At 35.7% G+C, this 13,028-nt stretch overlaps 1 protein-coding gene across 1 annotated transcript in view; it reads left to right on the plus strand.

Annotated features, from left to right (window-relative positions):
• The window catches only part of FAM204A (family with sequence similarity 204, member A), a 15,839-nt gene extending 4,533 nt beyond the window's left edge, over positions 1-11,306 (plus strand). The window contains exons 6-7 of the mRNA XM_009076013.1: positions 10,492-10,598; positions 10,935-11,306. Of these exons, the coding sequence (XP_009074261.1) occupies positions 10,492-10,598; positions 10,935-10,986 (159 nt within the window). The 3' untranslated portion in view covers positions 10,987-11,306. The remainder of the gene's footprint in view (positions 1-10,491; positions 10,599-10,934) is intronic.
• Positions 11,307-13,028: the final 1,722 nt, after the last annotated feature.

The following is a 13,028-nucleotide window of genomic DNA, read 5'->3' on the forward strand; positions in this document are numbered from 1 at the left end:
TAACTAGTCATCTATATTGAGCTTTTGATTTTTCTGCATGTTGCAAGTCAAGAGAACAGAGGAGTAGAATGTTCCCTTCCTGTCAGTTCCCTGTGCCTCATATTTTTGTCTGCATTACCTCCTGAAGACAGGTAGAGATTTAGCAATCTTAGAGCAAGATGTGTCCAAATAAAGACAGATATATCCCAACTTTTGTGCCAATAGGTTTTTTTTCCCCGTGTATTCATGTGATCAAGAGTTGATAGCTGGAAGAATTCTGAAGAAGAATGGGAGTAGATGGTTGTCAAATACAATGCTGTAGCCTTAGAATTTTGTTGGATATGTTTTTTCTCCTTGTCATATTTTTTAATGTATAAATGCCTATCTAAAAACAAATCCAGGTGAGAGAAACAATTTTTTTCAAGATGTTGACTTGTTAGTTGGTGCATCTGGCTAATTTCACAAAGGCTATGCTGCTCTTTGCTACAAAAACGGGACCCTTTAAGTCTCTATGTAGTGCTTAGTGAACTGGTGAGGAATATATTAGATAGCTCTGGTAATTTCATATAAGAAATAGTTACATTGGTGCACGTAGGGTAAGTGGGAGCAGCTGAAGTATGTAATTGAAGGCTGTTTTGCCCACTGCCAGTTGTGCATGGGGAGAAAATTCAGAGGAGAAAAAAAAAATAGGATAAAAAGGTAGTTGGAATTATTTTTAAGCCAAGTAAGAAACAAAACCTAACTAATTACTATTTCAGTATTTTAAGAAATGTGATTTATATAATTTAAACTGTACCTATTCTAGATTTATATTAGAAATTAATGATATAATTTTTGCTTTCATTTCTTTATCTTGCATCTTCCACCTTCACAGAGGTAATGGGAGTTTTCTGTCTGCTGGAAATGCTTGCAAAATTCAAAGGTATTAGAAAAGGTTAGGAAAGCAAAGACAAATTTTAAGTACTTCTCATTCTCTTATAAGTGTTTTAAGTGTTTCTTAAATACAGGGTTTTAAGCTAAGCTTTAGTGTAGAATAGTAGATTTAAATCTGTTTAATGCAATGTGTTACAATATTATGGTGGCTTTAAAAACAGATGGCTTTTGAGATAGAAAATACAGTGCTTAAGGTTCTCTAAGGTTGGGTGAAACTAACTTCCTCAGTGACTGTTCTTACACAATCATTCAGATCCTTCATTTAGTCACTCAGGGCAGTTTCTGATGACTGGACTCTTATCTGCCTTGTCACTAATGATCACAAAACTTCAGTCTGTAAAGATTACAGTTATTGGCAGTGATAGGGATGTGTCCTGATGTTCCCTTTAAGCCTGACCAGCTGCTAACTGTTACATTACCTTTCATGTGTACAACATGAAAACCACTTGCTGTTCTCCTTCACAAATGTCATTATCCCATCTGCTCTAAAGTGGTTAGAGTATCATAATCAATAAAACATACTGAGGTTCTAGTGCAAATTGTTTGACTATAAAAACAAATTAATGTGGGAAGTTTTAAGGTTTTGTAATATTTATGATAAACTGCTATCTGATTTTGGTAGCTATGGGATTATGCAACATCTAGCACATCCCAGGTGCTGCAGCAATATATTATTATTTGTGGAACATTAGCTCCAAATTGTTGACTTTCAAATATTAGCATGTTGTAATTCTGAAAACAAAATGCTTGAAACATTATTAGTATTCACAGCCTTGACTTGGTTTTGGTTAAGTGGGTTTATCTGAATAAATAGTATGTTGAAAGAGGGAAAACTCAAATGACTGGCTTGATCTCTCATGAGGAGTTCTGTCGAGGCAGGAGCCATGTGAATTCACTGGGGTTCTCTGCTCTTGTAGAGATGTGCTCCAGTACTCACTACAAGGTTCATTTTTCTTTGTGATTTTTCAGCAGCTTTTTTGGTTTGGTTTGGGGTTTTTTTAAATGGATCTTTTAAAATACTTTTTATTCTGAGGAAATTGTTCTAACAGTAACTCAGTGAAGAGCTATAGAAAAGGATTTGCTTATGGAAGAGGTTTGATTCACCAATCATTGTTTTGTATACAAGCACAGTTCATAAAATATTGCTTTCATGTTGTGTAGTATTGATTCAATCACTGCTTCCCTTCTCTTTGCCATTTAAAGAAACGTCCCTTTTAAATCTCATTTTATAGAATGCATCAAAGAAGTGAGTTAATTTTTTAAGTCTGTGGCTATGTGTATCCCTCTAACTTGCAAATGCATCGCAAGGCTGTGAGCAAGTCAGGCATGGAACTCTGCTATGGCTGCATTGAAGTACACCACCTCTGAAGTCTGGAGTAATCAGGAGGTGAATTATTGTTCTTTTATCTCAACTTCATCTTTTTATGTATAGTTTTCATTTTGCTTGAGTGGTGTTAGAGGGTTGGGGATGGAGAGAGTGTGAGAAACAGCTGCCTTGTGTTTGGGGTACAGCCCCCCTTGCAGCCCCGTGAGGAGTGTTCAGTGGGTAGGTGTTCTTTTTGAAATCAGGTGTATGGGGGTTTAATCGGCACCATTTGCTTTTGCAAGAAGCAGTGACTGGAACCTGCTGATAAAGCTTTTGCTTTGAGGCACAGATCCCAGAGTTCTTAAAGCCGTTTCCTGCCTTAATAAGTGAAACTAATTTTTGATGTATAACATTTATAAGCCTGTGAAACTGATAGGGCAGCTCCAGTATTTAGAAAAACGAAGCCAAAAATAAACAGATGATGGGTATAGACAGTAAAAACATGTCCTAAAAAGCAAAGGAATGTCAAAATGATGCTGTCAATATGCTATCATTATGACACAGTGAGAAAAGGTTTTTTTAAAATCAGATTCATTTGAAATCAGTGATGACTTAGGCAATATGCATAATCTAGCAGCTGTGAATGCAACACAGAATTTTACATCCTAAAACCCTAAATGATGCTGCTTTGAGGTTTTGGGGCTTTTGGTTTCCAAGTGGTACTTGTTGCAGGTTCTTTAGGGAAAATGTTATTGTACTGCAGTAAATGAGGCTTTGGGCAATATATTATTTGTTGCTTTCTCCTGGTTTGACAAATATAATATGCACAAATGCTGATTTGAAACCAAAACTTCACGATCTAGTAGTATTGAAGGTTTTGGACTGAGAGAACTTGGATACCTCCTGCATTTACTAGTGGCTGCATGTGTGGATTCCTATGTAGCTTTTGAGACTAGGTAAAATATGTTAGCCCTTTTATATTGGCAGCTGCATGTCTGTTAAAAAAATTGTGCTTATGTAAGGATGATGATACTCAGCCTGATCTCTTGGCAAACCTTACTGCAAAATATTGTCCCTTGTCTCCTATTGTCAGTTCCCAGGGTAGCACATACCTCCCTACCTGTGGCATCCTTGGCCATCCCCACACCATGTTCTCTTGTTTGGTGTTCTGCTTCCATGAGAGTTCTAGTGACCCTGAAATTCTTCATTTCATTATTTTATGTGTGAGTGAAATTATTCCTGAAAGAATATGGGTATCTCTGCATTATGTTGTACAGAATAATTTAGGCCATCAATAACTGCCTCTTCAGCTGGACTTCTTGTAGCTTGAGCACCTCCATGCTGTGATGCAGTGACAGTATGTAAGATCTGCACTGCTTTGATAAATGTATTGAGCAACTACATAATGCAGGTGGGTCATGCTGCTTGATCTTAATTCACTGTAGATTTTTAAGCACAGTAGTCTACTGAATTATTCTTCAATACCTACAATATGGTAGTATTAGTATTAAATAACTAGCAGTTCATTGCAGTGTGTGCATGGTATAACGTGCACAGTTATTGTTAGTTATTGTAATCCAGTTGCTGTCTTTGCTATCACATTCCAGGACTTCCAGCGTTGGCAGAGAGTCCTTCACTCAGTTTTGAAGTTCTGCTTTTGAAATGCAAACTAGCATACCTAAAGCTGTTTGAACTTTGCATTTAAGGATGACTTGGTTAACTTGAGGGATGCCAACAGAACCGTTAATGTTAACGTAGGAGTTACCAAAAAAATTCTGAGCATTTTAGAATGAAAGTTATTGAGACAATAAAGTTTATGTGGACACTTATGTGGGCTGAAATCAAATGGTGATGCCTTGGGGTAGGATGGCTGGGATCTAATGGCAACAGGTTCTTGGATATGTAGCTGGGAACAGACACTTGGAATTATGTCAGCTTTTTAAAGCTTTGTAAAAATCTTTTTGGAATAACATCTTGAGGTGTAATTAAATTGTTCCTACTGTGTTTGTGGGAATCTGCCTAGTTTGGTTTTTTGAAGGATAAATGTTGATGAATTAGAGCACTGTGACTGTGCATAGCTGGACATATTTATCTCTTTGAGTAAGGTATGTGGAGATACCTGGTCGTTTCACTTTGCTCTAAGTCAGTTTCAATTTGGAATGATACTTGCAAAAATTATTTTCCCAATTAAACCAAATAATCTTAAAAGATTCCCCCCCCCCAATATATATATTTTCCAAGCTTTTTTTTGTTTCCCCCTAGAGGAAGAGGTTTTTCCATACTGCTTTTATGCTCAAATCATGGTGCAGTGTCTCAAAAAGCAGAATGCAGATTTCTTACGGCTCTAATATTCTGCAAACTAATCTGACTAAAGCTCAAACTTTGCATTTGCTTGTGGTTTTTGTGTTAGCTGCCTGGTAGGTAGGTGCCACATTGTCTAAGAGCATATTAGCCTGAGGACTGTAACTTGAACACGATATAATGATCTTGACCATATTAGACTTACCTGTCAAAAGGAACTTTTAAAATATTTTGTCATTTAGTGTGCTAAATTACTGGACTGGTTGTCAGTCTCTAAATAGCACAGACTTTTTTGACAACACTGTTCCTAAGTGCTTAGCTTAGTGGCTTCTGGCATTTTGGTGAAAGATTTTGAAAAAGCTGCAATTTATAGGGACACTCTGGTATTTAATCAAGCTTAAATGAAAAGATCTACATCGTAATTGGTGAAATTAATTGGCTGTTCACTGGAGTATCATTCTTATGTTACAGCAAGATCAGTCTTGCTGTTGTCTTCAAAATTTGATGCATCAGTTTCGACCATTTTCTCATGGTCAAATTGGTATCTACTGTCTGTAAGTAACTTCTAGTCCTAGAGTTTGGAAAGGGAAGTACATGATCAAGGTTGTAGGTCATAACTCCTGAGAACCATTCTGGAAACTGGTTTTCATTTGAAAATGGGTAGGATCATGTCCTGGGTAGGATCTGGTTGATTTGATGGCATTACCTTTGGGGATGGACAGGTGTTAGTACTCAATGCTGTTTTGTTGGTAAAATAGAATTTCTAAATTCTGTGCAACGTTCACCATCTCTCTGAGTGGTTTTGGGTACCTGACGTGAGTGATGCAATTTTATATGGAATGTAACCAAGCACCAGATAACTGGAAGCTTTGCTTGTTGAACACCCCCTCCCCCCAAAAAATGGAATTTCTTCCTTCTCTGTGGAGGGTTTTCTCTCTTACCCTTACTGGAGGTGCTTCCAAATACCTCTTTTCATTGGGGTTGTTTTCTTGTAACCTTCGGAACATGGCAGGGTTATCACCTAGAATTACATTCTTATGCTCCCTTAATTATGTATATCTTTTCCTTAACAAACCTTAAAAAAAGATTTCAGATGTTACAAGTCTAATTAAAGAGACAGACAAAGCACAGTTTATACTGTAGATTTTTTCTGCAGTTCAATTAATCAGCATGTTTTCTCTTTTAATTAAAACCATTTTAGTAAATTAAAGCCCACAGCAAAACACATATATAATTTGTTTGTAATTAGCTCTTAATTGGTGGTAGTTGAAGCTTAGCACCCTTGGTTTCTTTCTTCATGATTGCCATTTTATTAGCAGCCAGTCATTAATTAATCTTTTTTTCTAATTAGCTTATAAAACTGTTGATGGCACATTATTGTAAATGTGATTTTAAGTTCAAAGCTTGTTAATAAGCTTTCTTACTTAGAAGAACAGAGATAAAGAAATTGCTGAAAACAGTACTACAGTTCTTTTTTTAAAACTGCCTTTGTTATAAGGGGGCTCTGTAAAGCATCTAACAGCTTATGGTTAATTTTTTAATGCTGTGTTTTCTCATGAATGGAAGAAGTTACTTGCATTTAAATGTTGAAGTCTAGCAAAGAGCTTAATATTAGTACAGTTTTCTGTCCTTGCTCCATTACTGTGTCAGCCAAATACAATTTGATGTTGTAATACACAGCATAAAAATACAACAAAGGTATTACAAAGTATTTTACAGGGGAAGTTGAGCACATCATTGAAAGGGGACAATTTTCACTGCAAAATCCACTCGGTATTCTTGTTTGCTTTATATATTTTATATACGTCAGCAATGGATAACATTCCATAACATAAAAGGAGAAAATCATTGCTGGAGGCAAGCCTGAAATAACTAGATTCATATTTGATGAGAAACTCTAGCACTGTATTAAAAGGATGTTTGGCTTCTCTGCTATGATCATAGGATATTTCAAGACCTGTTTGAATATAGATGTTTTGTTGGAGTTTTTGTGGGTTTAGCAGTTTGTATTTCATACCTAAGTATTTCTGGAGCAGTTCTTGAATCTGTTGTCTCAGTACTTGCATCACTCAGCATTTGCATTGCACAGCCCTATCTTCATGGAAAGTCTTTGCTTTCTGGTATTTAATGTTAAATGCGTCGATTTGCAAGGAAGTTTTCTGGAAGTTACAGTAGATTTCTGTTGCAACTTAACAAAAAATGTTTACTCTTCTGCCTGAACTTTGCAATTCTATTTCAACTTCAGCCGTTTCTTTGCTTGTTTTAAAAGTGTTTCATGATGCTGTGCAAGAAACACTAGAAAGGGATAGCTGACAAGGAAAAAATTAAAAATTGGATAAAAAGTAAATGAATAATGTCATATTACTAAAAAGATGAGAGGCTAATTTGTGCCGACTTTTTGCTAATTTTGTTCAAGCCTCAAAATGAGGAGCTGTCACCCGTTCTGTGTAGCACTGATGACAGTGCCAATGATCCATGAAATAAGCTGCCGCTGGCTTTGTTCTGATAAGAATGAACAAATCTGCACAATGTACGGCTCCCAGAATCTCATTTTCATACTTGCATGCAGGCTAAAAGAAATAAGCTGTTTGCAGGCTTGATTAATCAGACATTTGAGGGTTTTTTGTCTCTTTGATCTCTTTCGTCTCCTAGGTAACTTGCTTGACATTAATGTTGAGCTTGAGTAAAGACAATCAGGAATTGTAGACCAAACTGATATAAAAATTAAAGACCTTAACACTTTAAGTACTCCAGTAATGGTTACGCTTTACTTCAGAAAACATTTGTTTTCATTTAATTAAAGAACAAAAGGGAATGGCATAAATATTTTTCATAGGGACCTGTTATTCCATTAAAAAAAAAGTTAAAGTATGATAATTGGTATTTTTAAATAAATGCCTTGAAAGTGTTCAAAAAGAAGCAAAGCTTCAGATATTTGTCACAAGGTAACAATTTCAGATGAGTAGAAAATTTCCATTTATGCTGCATTAAACATCTAGAGGAAGATATTTCACATGATTATTGGTCAACTTCAAAATGGAAGGGTCTTTGCCCTGTAGAAACTAAGTTGTTTTTTAACTTTGTCTTAAAATACATATATGTATAGTGTTACAAGGATGAACCATTATATCAGCTTTACTACCCAGTATGATTTACACACTTTAAACCTGTAAAATTGAAAGGAATTTGAAAAAAAAAAAAATGTCGCAGTGCGTTTGCTTGAGGTTATGCAGACGCTTTTACAAATCTTCCAAGTGGCTGTAAAGATGAATGCCTCAAGGGTCTAGCCAGGGCCCTGCTTTTCCAACCAGCTAAAGCCCTTATCTTAAATCCAAGCAAAGTACCATTAATCTTTTTGAAAGACCTTTTATGGCTTTTAATATATCCCAAATTAGAACATTTTACACCCTTGGTTCCTGAAATATGGTGATAAAAAGCCTTTAGAGCTTAATTTTCCTTACTGCGTGCTCTGACCAATTTGCAGTTCTTTGTGATAATGTTTAGACACCTTAATTAAAATGCAGCAAAATATTGGATGTTCTATATGGAAAATGCTGATACTTTGACTACACAAGAAATTGTTGTATATATTTTTATTCATGCTTTTTTTCCTTCTTTTAAGATTGTATTTTATTGAGTTATCTGATGACCTGAAATGTTAGTGGTTTTTTTTAAATTGTAAAATCCATTGACCAAGCTTTTATGGATTTCTTCTGAGGGGGGCAGGGAGAGGAGCTGTATGGCTGGGTGTGGGTGGGAGCAGAAGACATTTAATCTCACTAAAATGTTTGTGTGTGTTTATATGCAACATTTGTTTTCAGGTCTTGAGAATTTGACTCTATGTAGCGTAGAAATGATAACAATGCTGCAAAATGTTTCTGCATTTGCTTCCATATGCACTGCAGAGGATCTTATTATCCCATTTTTTCTGTACTTTTCAAAGATGGAAGTACTCATTCTGTCTTCCAAGAAATACAGATAAAAAAGGTTTTTCAGCAGCACTTGTTTAGACCTCACTTGTGTATATTTGGATGTGTGTAAGTGCTCAATTGGCCACTAGAATATATTTTGAGGAGATGCTGTTATTCATCACGTAGTAAAAGTTAATTTTCAAGTGTATTAGGAGGTAAAATCCAGTTAATAAAGGCAGAGTTCTGCTGATTGACTTCAGCCATCAGATTGCTCTGTTGTTAAGCTAATAATTAGTCCTGTTTCAATTTAAAAGTGGACTTTTTTTTAATATTTTAAGTGAGTTTTCTTAAGCATTTTTATACTGCAAGTATGTAAAAGTTAATAGCTGCCCTTAAAGATTAAGTGACAATGGAAATAAGAGAATGTTACGTTTTAGTCTTTGACCTGAGATTTGGCAGTTCAGATGTTAGCATTGAATTACTGATTATATAAAAGGTTAATGCTCAGGGGGGAAATTACGTAGATAATATAAAAGTTTTGAAATACCTGGTCACATTCTTTTGTGCATCAGGATGGTTCCATAGGTATATACTTATGACCTTCTTACACGTACAAATAGGAGAGGAAAAGCTTGTTCAGCATTCTTTCTTCCCCGTTAAATATAATGCCTATGAAAATATCTATTTTCCTTTTAAAATACTATACTTACTCCTTAACTGCTTGTGTTGCCAGTGTTTAGAGCCTCAAACAAAGCACAAACTGATGTTGTGATTACTGTGACCGCTGTAGTCTCCTAAAGCTTGCTGCACAAAGGCTGCTTTCTTGGTCCTGAACCCTGGGAGGACCATAATGCAGAGTAGCTTGTAGTGATGCTGTTGGTTTTCTTTTCTTTGTTCACAAAATGATCAGGATATCAACCTGCCTGTTAGGTGTTTAATGGGATGTTTGTAGGAAATGTGTCAGTGCATCTACACCTGAAGATGTGTTCTTGAGTTCTCTCTCACTTTATCTGGGTAAAGCATTTCTCAGACTGAGTAATTGTAGAGATGCTGCAGATTATTGAAGTGTATTACCCTTAATAACAGAACTCTAACCAAAGTGTTATGGAGTGATCTCTCACTTGGGTCTCCCCTGACATTTTGGGGACATTTAGAATATCCAGTCAGAAACATTTGCTAATTTCAGTAGGTTTTAGAGTGGATTGAAAGAAAACCTGCTTCTCCACATCAGTTTGTAGCAATTCTGGCTAAATGAATTGCATGTTTGTCTTGGAGAATAGCAGTAACTTCTGGGAACAAACTCCTCCATAATTCATAATGTCAAGTCATGACAGCAACCACCAAATGTGACCACAATGGACAAGTTATGAATGCTGATTAAAGAAAATAAGCTGGTCATAGTTCACAGTTCCTTCACCCATCTTTTTTTTGCTTTATTCTTTTTTTCCACCCACTTGACATTCAGTAAAATGAACTTAATTCTCACAGTTGGGATAAGTTTATGGAAGTAAAGTGGTAATCACCTACAGCCTATTGCAACCTTATCATGCATATTATCACACCTACAATCTAAAAGGTAGTAATGTGAAGACTGAATGGCACATAGACACTAAGGACACTTTTAGACTGTTTAAAACATGGCTAGTGGTTCTGCTGGAGACTGTTTTTGGTACTGGCAAGACCTAATACTATTGTGTTAGCACAGCTGAGGTCACAAACTGGTCTTAATAATGGAGTCTGTGTGTTTGTGTGTGCCTGTCTAGTTAAAAACAAACAAACAAAAGGATCTAGAGAGCTGTTGCCCTTTGCTTTTCTTTTTGAAAATGAAGGATTTAGTGAAAAGGATCACTTGCCCCAGGATCCTTTCACCTTTATATTTCTCTCTCCAGACATTCTTGTCCATCCAGTGTAATAGTCCATCATCAGCCTAATATTTGAAAGATATTTTACTATCTATTGACTTTCGAGAAACAATATCAGACCAAGTAATTTGTGAGGCTTAAATTTCATATGAGCCATTTGCATCTAATCAGTTTCCCTTTGTTCCTTTTCATGTCTTAGCTTGGTGTGAAAATTGCCAAAGCTGCTGCTTGCCGCAACTTTGTAAAAGCCAAGCAAGAAGCAGAGGCTGCCCAAGAAGCTCAAAAGAAAAAGAAGCTTGCTTGGGGGTAAGTCATTTGAGTATGGAATTAAACATTTGTGGTTTCATTGGCAGTAAGTATATACAATACAATCTCAGTTAAATGTTTTCTTAGTTGAAATAGGCTTGTGCTAATCTTATTTGTTTAGTTTAACCTTGGTGGGTTTTGGTGGGTTTTTTAGCAGACTGAAGTACAGAGGCTTTATCAGAAGTAATGTGTTAGTTATAAGGCTACGTTTGTCTGCACGCCTTTGTTACAGTATTAAAAATAAGTTTTAATTTTTGTTGTTGTTAGGAATAGTATGGTTAAATACTAAACACACATGCTCATGATTCCTAATGTGGTTTTTGTGCTCTGTCTCAGATTTGAAGCCAAGAAAAGATGGGAAACAAAAAGCAACATGGGATACATGTAACCCATCCTGTTTTCCTCAGGAGATGAATACCTGTTGTTACTTGAAGAATCTTCATGGGCAACTTGTTAAATTTAAGCACAACCCACCCCAAAACAAAACCCAACACATCAAATGCCTTGTATTTATCTTAATGCTGTTAGACTCTACTGTCTTGTTTTGGCTCTCTTTTAAAATGTAGTAAAAATGCTGTCTAAGCATCAATACTGTGTGAAATGCAGCATTTTTTTCTTTAATATAAAAACCTAAGCTAATGCATTGCATAATGCATTTGGAATCTGGCAGAGAACTCTCTGAAATAGGAATAAAATTCTTGGTCCAAATGTGGTTTGTGCTGTTCTGTAGCTACAACACGTGGGTATAAGGGGAGGGATTAGTTTTCCTGCTGGGGTTACACAGACTTAATGCAGAAAGTGCTACTTTTCTGATTGCTTGAAAGTTTGGGGGAACACTAAATAAAGAAAAGCAAAACCACCATGTGTGTTCAAAACCAATATTATTATTATTATTATTTGGCCTTAGTAAATGTAAACACAAAAGGTTAGGCTGAAAAAGTCCATTCCCCCTCTCCTGGAAGGATCTGGTACTATTCATCATGTCCTGGTGCCACATTTTTCAGAATATTTCAAATTCCCATTCTTCTTTCCTTCCCAGGAACACAGGTTATAAAAGTCCCAGTTTCTTTGAGCAGATAAAATGTAGAAATACCTCTCTTGGAAAAATATCTGAAATATGTTGTGTTGTACAGTTAACTGCGCCCAAGATACAAATGCAGATTTTTACTCCAAGTCAAATGTTTTACAGATCAATTAGGATTTGAATTTTTATGTTATAAGATTATAACAAGAATTGATGATAATGTTTCTTCAAAATTGTTCTCAGTGAAAAGTAAGTACACATTCAGAACTAATAACTTTTCTCTTGCATGTGTATGTTTAGTCACCACAATGCCTGAATTGAATTGGTAATGTAAATGTCAGTTATTGTTAACCAAGATTAATATGTTTCAGGCCAAAGGTATGGTATTAGCTTAATGGTGATTTACTGTGTAAGTACTTGAGGCTAAAACAAGTTGCCAGCAAATAGCAATTTGAAGTTTTACAGCACCAATTCCAAGAGTTTAAGGTTTGCAGTCCAAGATGGAATAGTGCATTTTTGTTCATTAGCCCTCAGGATATTTGATTCTTTTTTTGAGCAGAACATCATATTTCTTTCACACAGATGAGAGTTGCAATATGGTAATCTGCAGTTAGCTGTAATTAGTTATGATGACAGGGTTGAATACAATTGCCAGGATTGTAAATCATGGGCTAAACAGGTTTCTGCAGCAGAACATCATAAATCTCACACTATGGTTTACAAACTACATTGCCTTAGAAACTTGTATGTGGAAGGAAGCGAGTGATATCTCCTAGTAAAGTGATTATAAAGGTAAATTGAGTGTTTACTTGTGTAAACACAGATTATACCATAAACCTTCATCAAGATTTTCCTCAGCTCCAAATGTTCCTGTCCAAAAGTTACAGGCACTCTCTCCATAATCTCTGTTACTGTTTTAAGCAGTTGGCAGGTGGGTGTTGGATACAGTTGACCTTTCTGCTTGTTACACACTGAAAAGCAGAATGATGCTGATAATTCAGTGCTAAACACATCAGCAGTATTCCATGCAACATTTAAAAGTATCATATATTAAACATGCTCTACTCTTTCGTAGTAGTTGCTCCTAATAGTAACAGTATTTATTAGTCTAGTCAAGATATTGATCTAATTGTAAGGATCAGTGCTCTTTGGTATGAAATTATGCTTCAAGAGAAATCCAAACCCTAAAAAAAAAAAAAAAAAAAAGCAGCTATTTCTCAGCCACCTGTAATATTTTTCACCCAACCAGTCAGTTTTATGTGAGGCCATTAATAATGTAACTGTTTAGGAAGTCTGCAGAATATTTGCATTGGGTTACTTGTGTGATGAATTTCAAAATTATCACATTTCAAGCATTTTTATCTACTTAAAGTATTTGCTTAGAATATTAGTTAATTCTTAGAATC

This window comes from Acanthisitta chloris, unplaced genomic scaffold (genome assembly GCF_000695815.1).
Source record: "Acanthisitta chloris isolate BGI_N310 unplaced genomic scaffold, ASM69581v1 scaffold43855, whole genome shotgun sequence".
NCBI lineage: Eukaryota > Metazoa > Chordata > Aves > Passeriformes > Acanthisittidae > Acanthisitta > Acanthisitta chloris.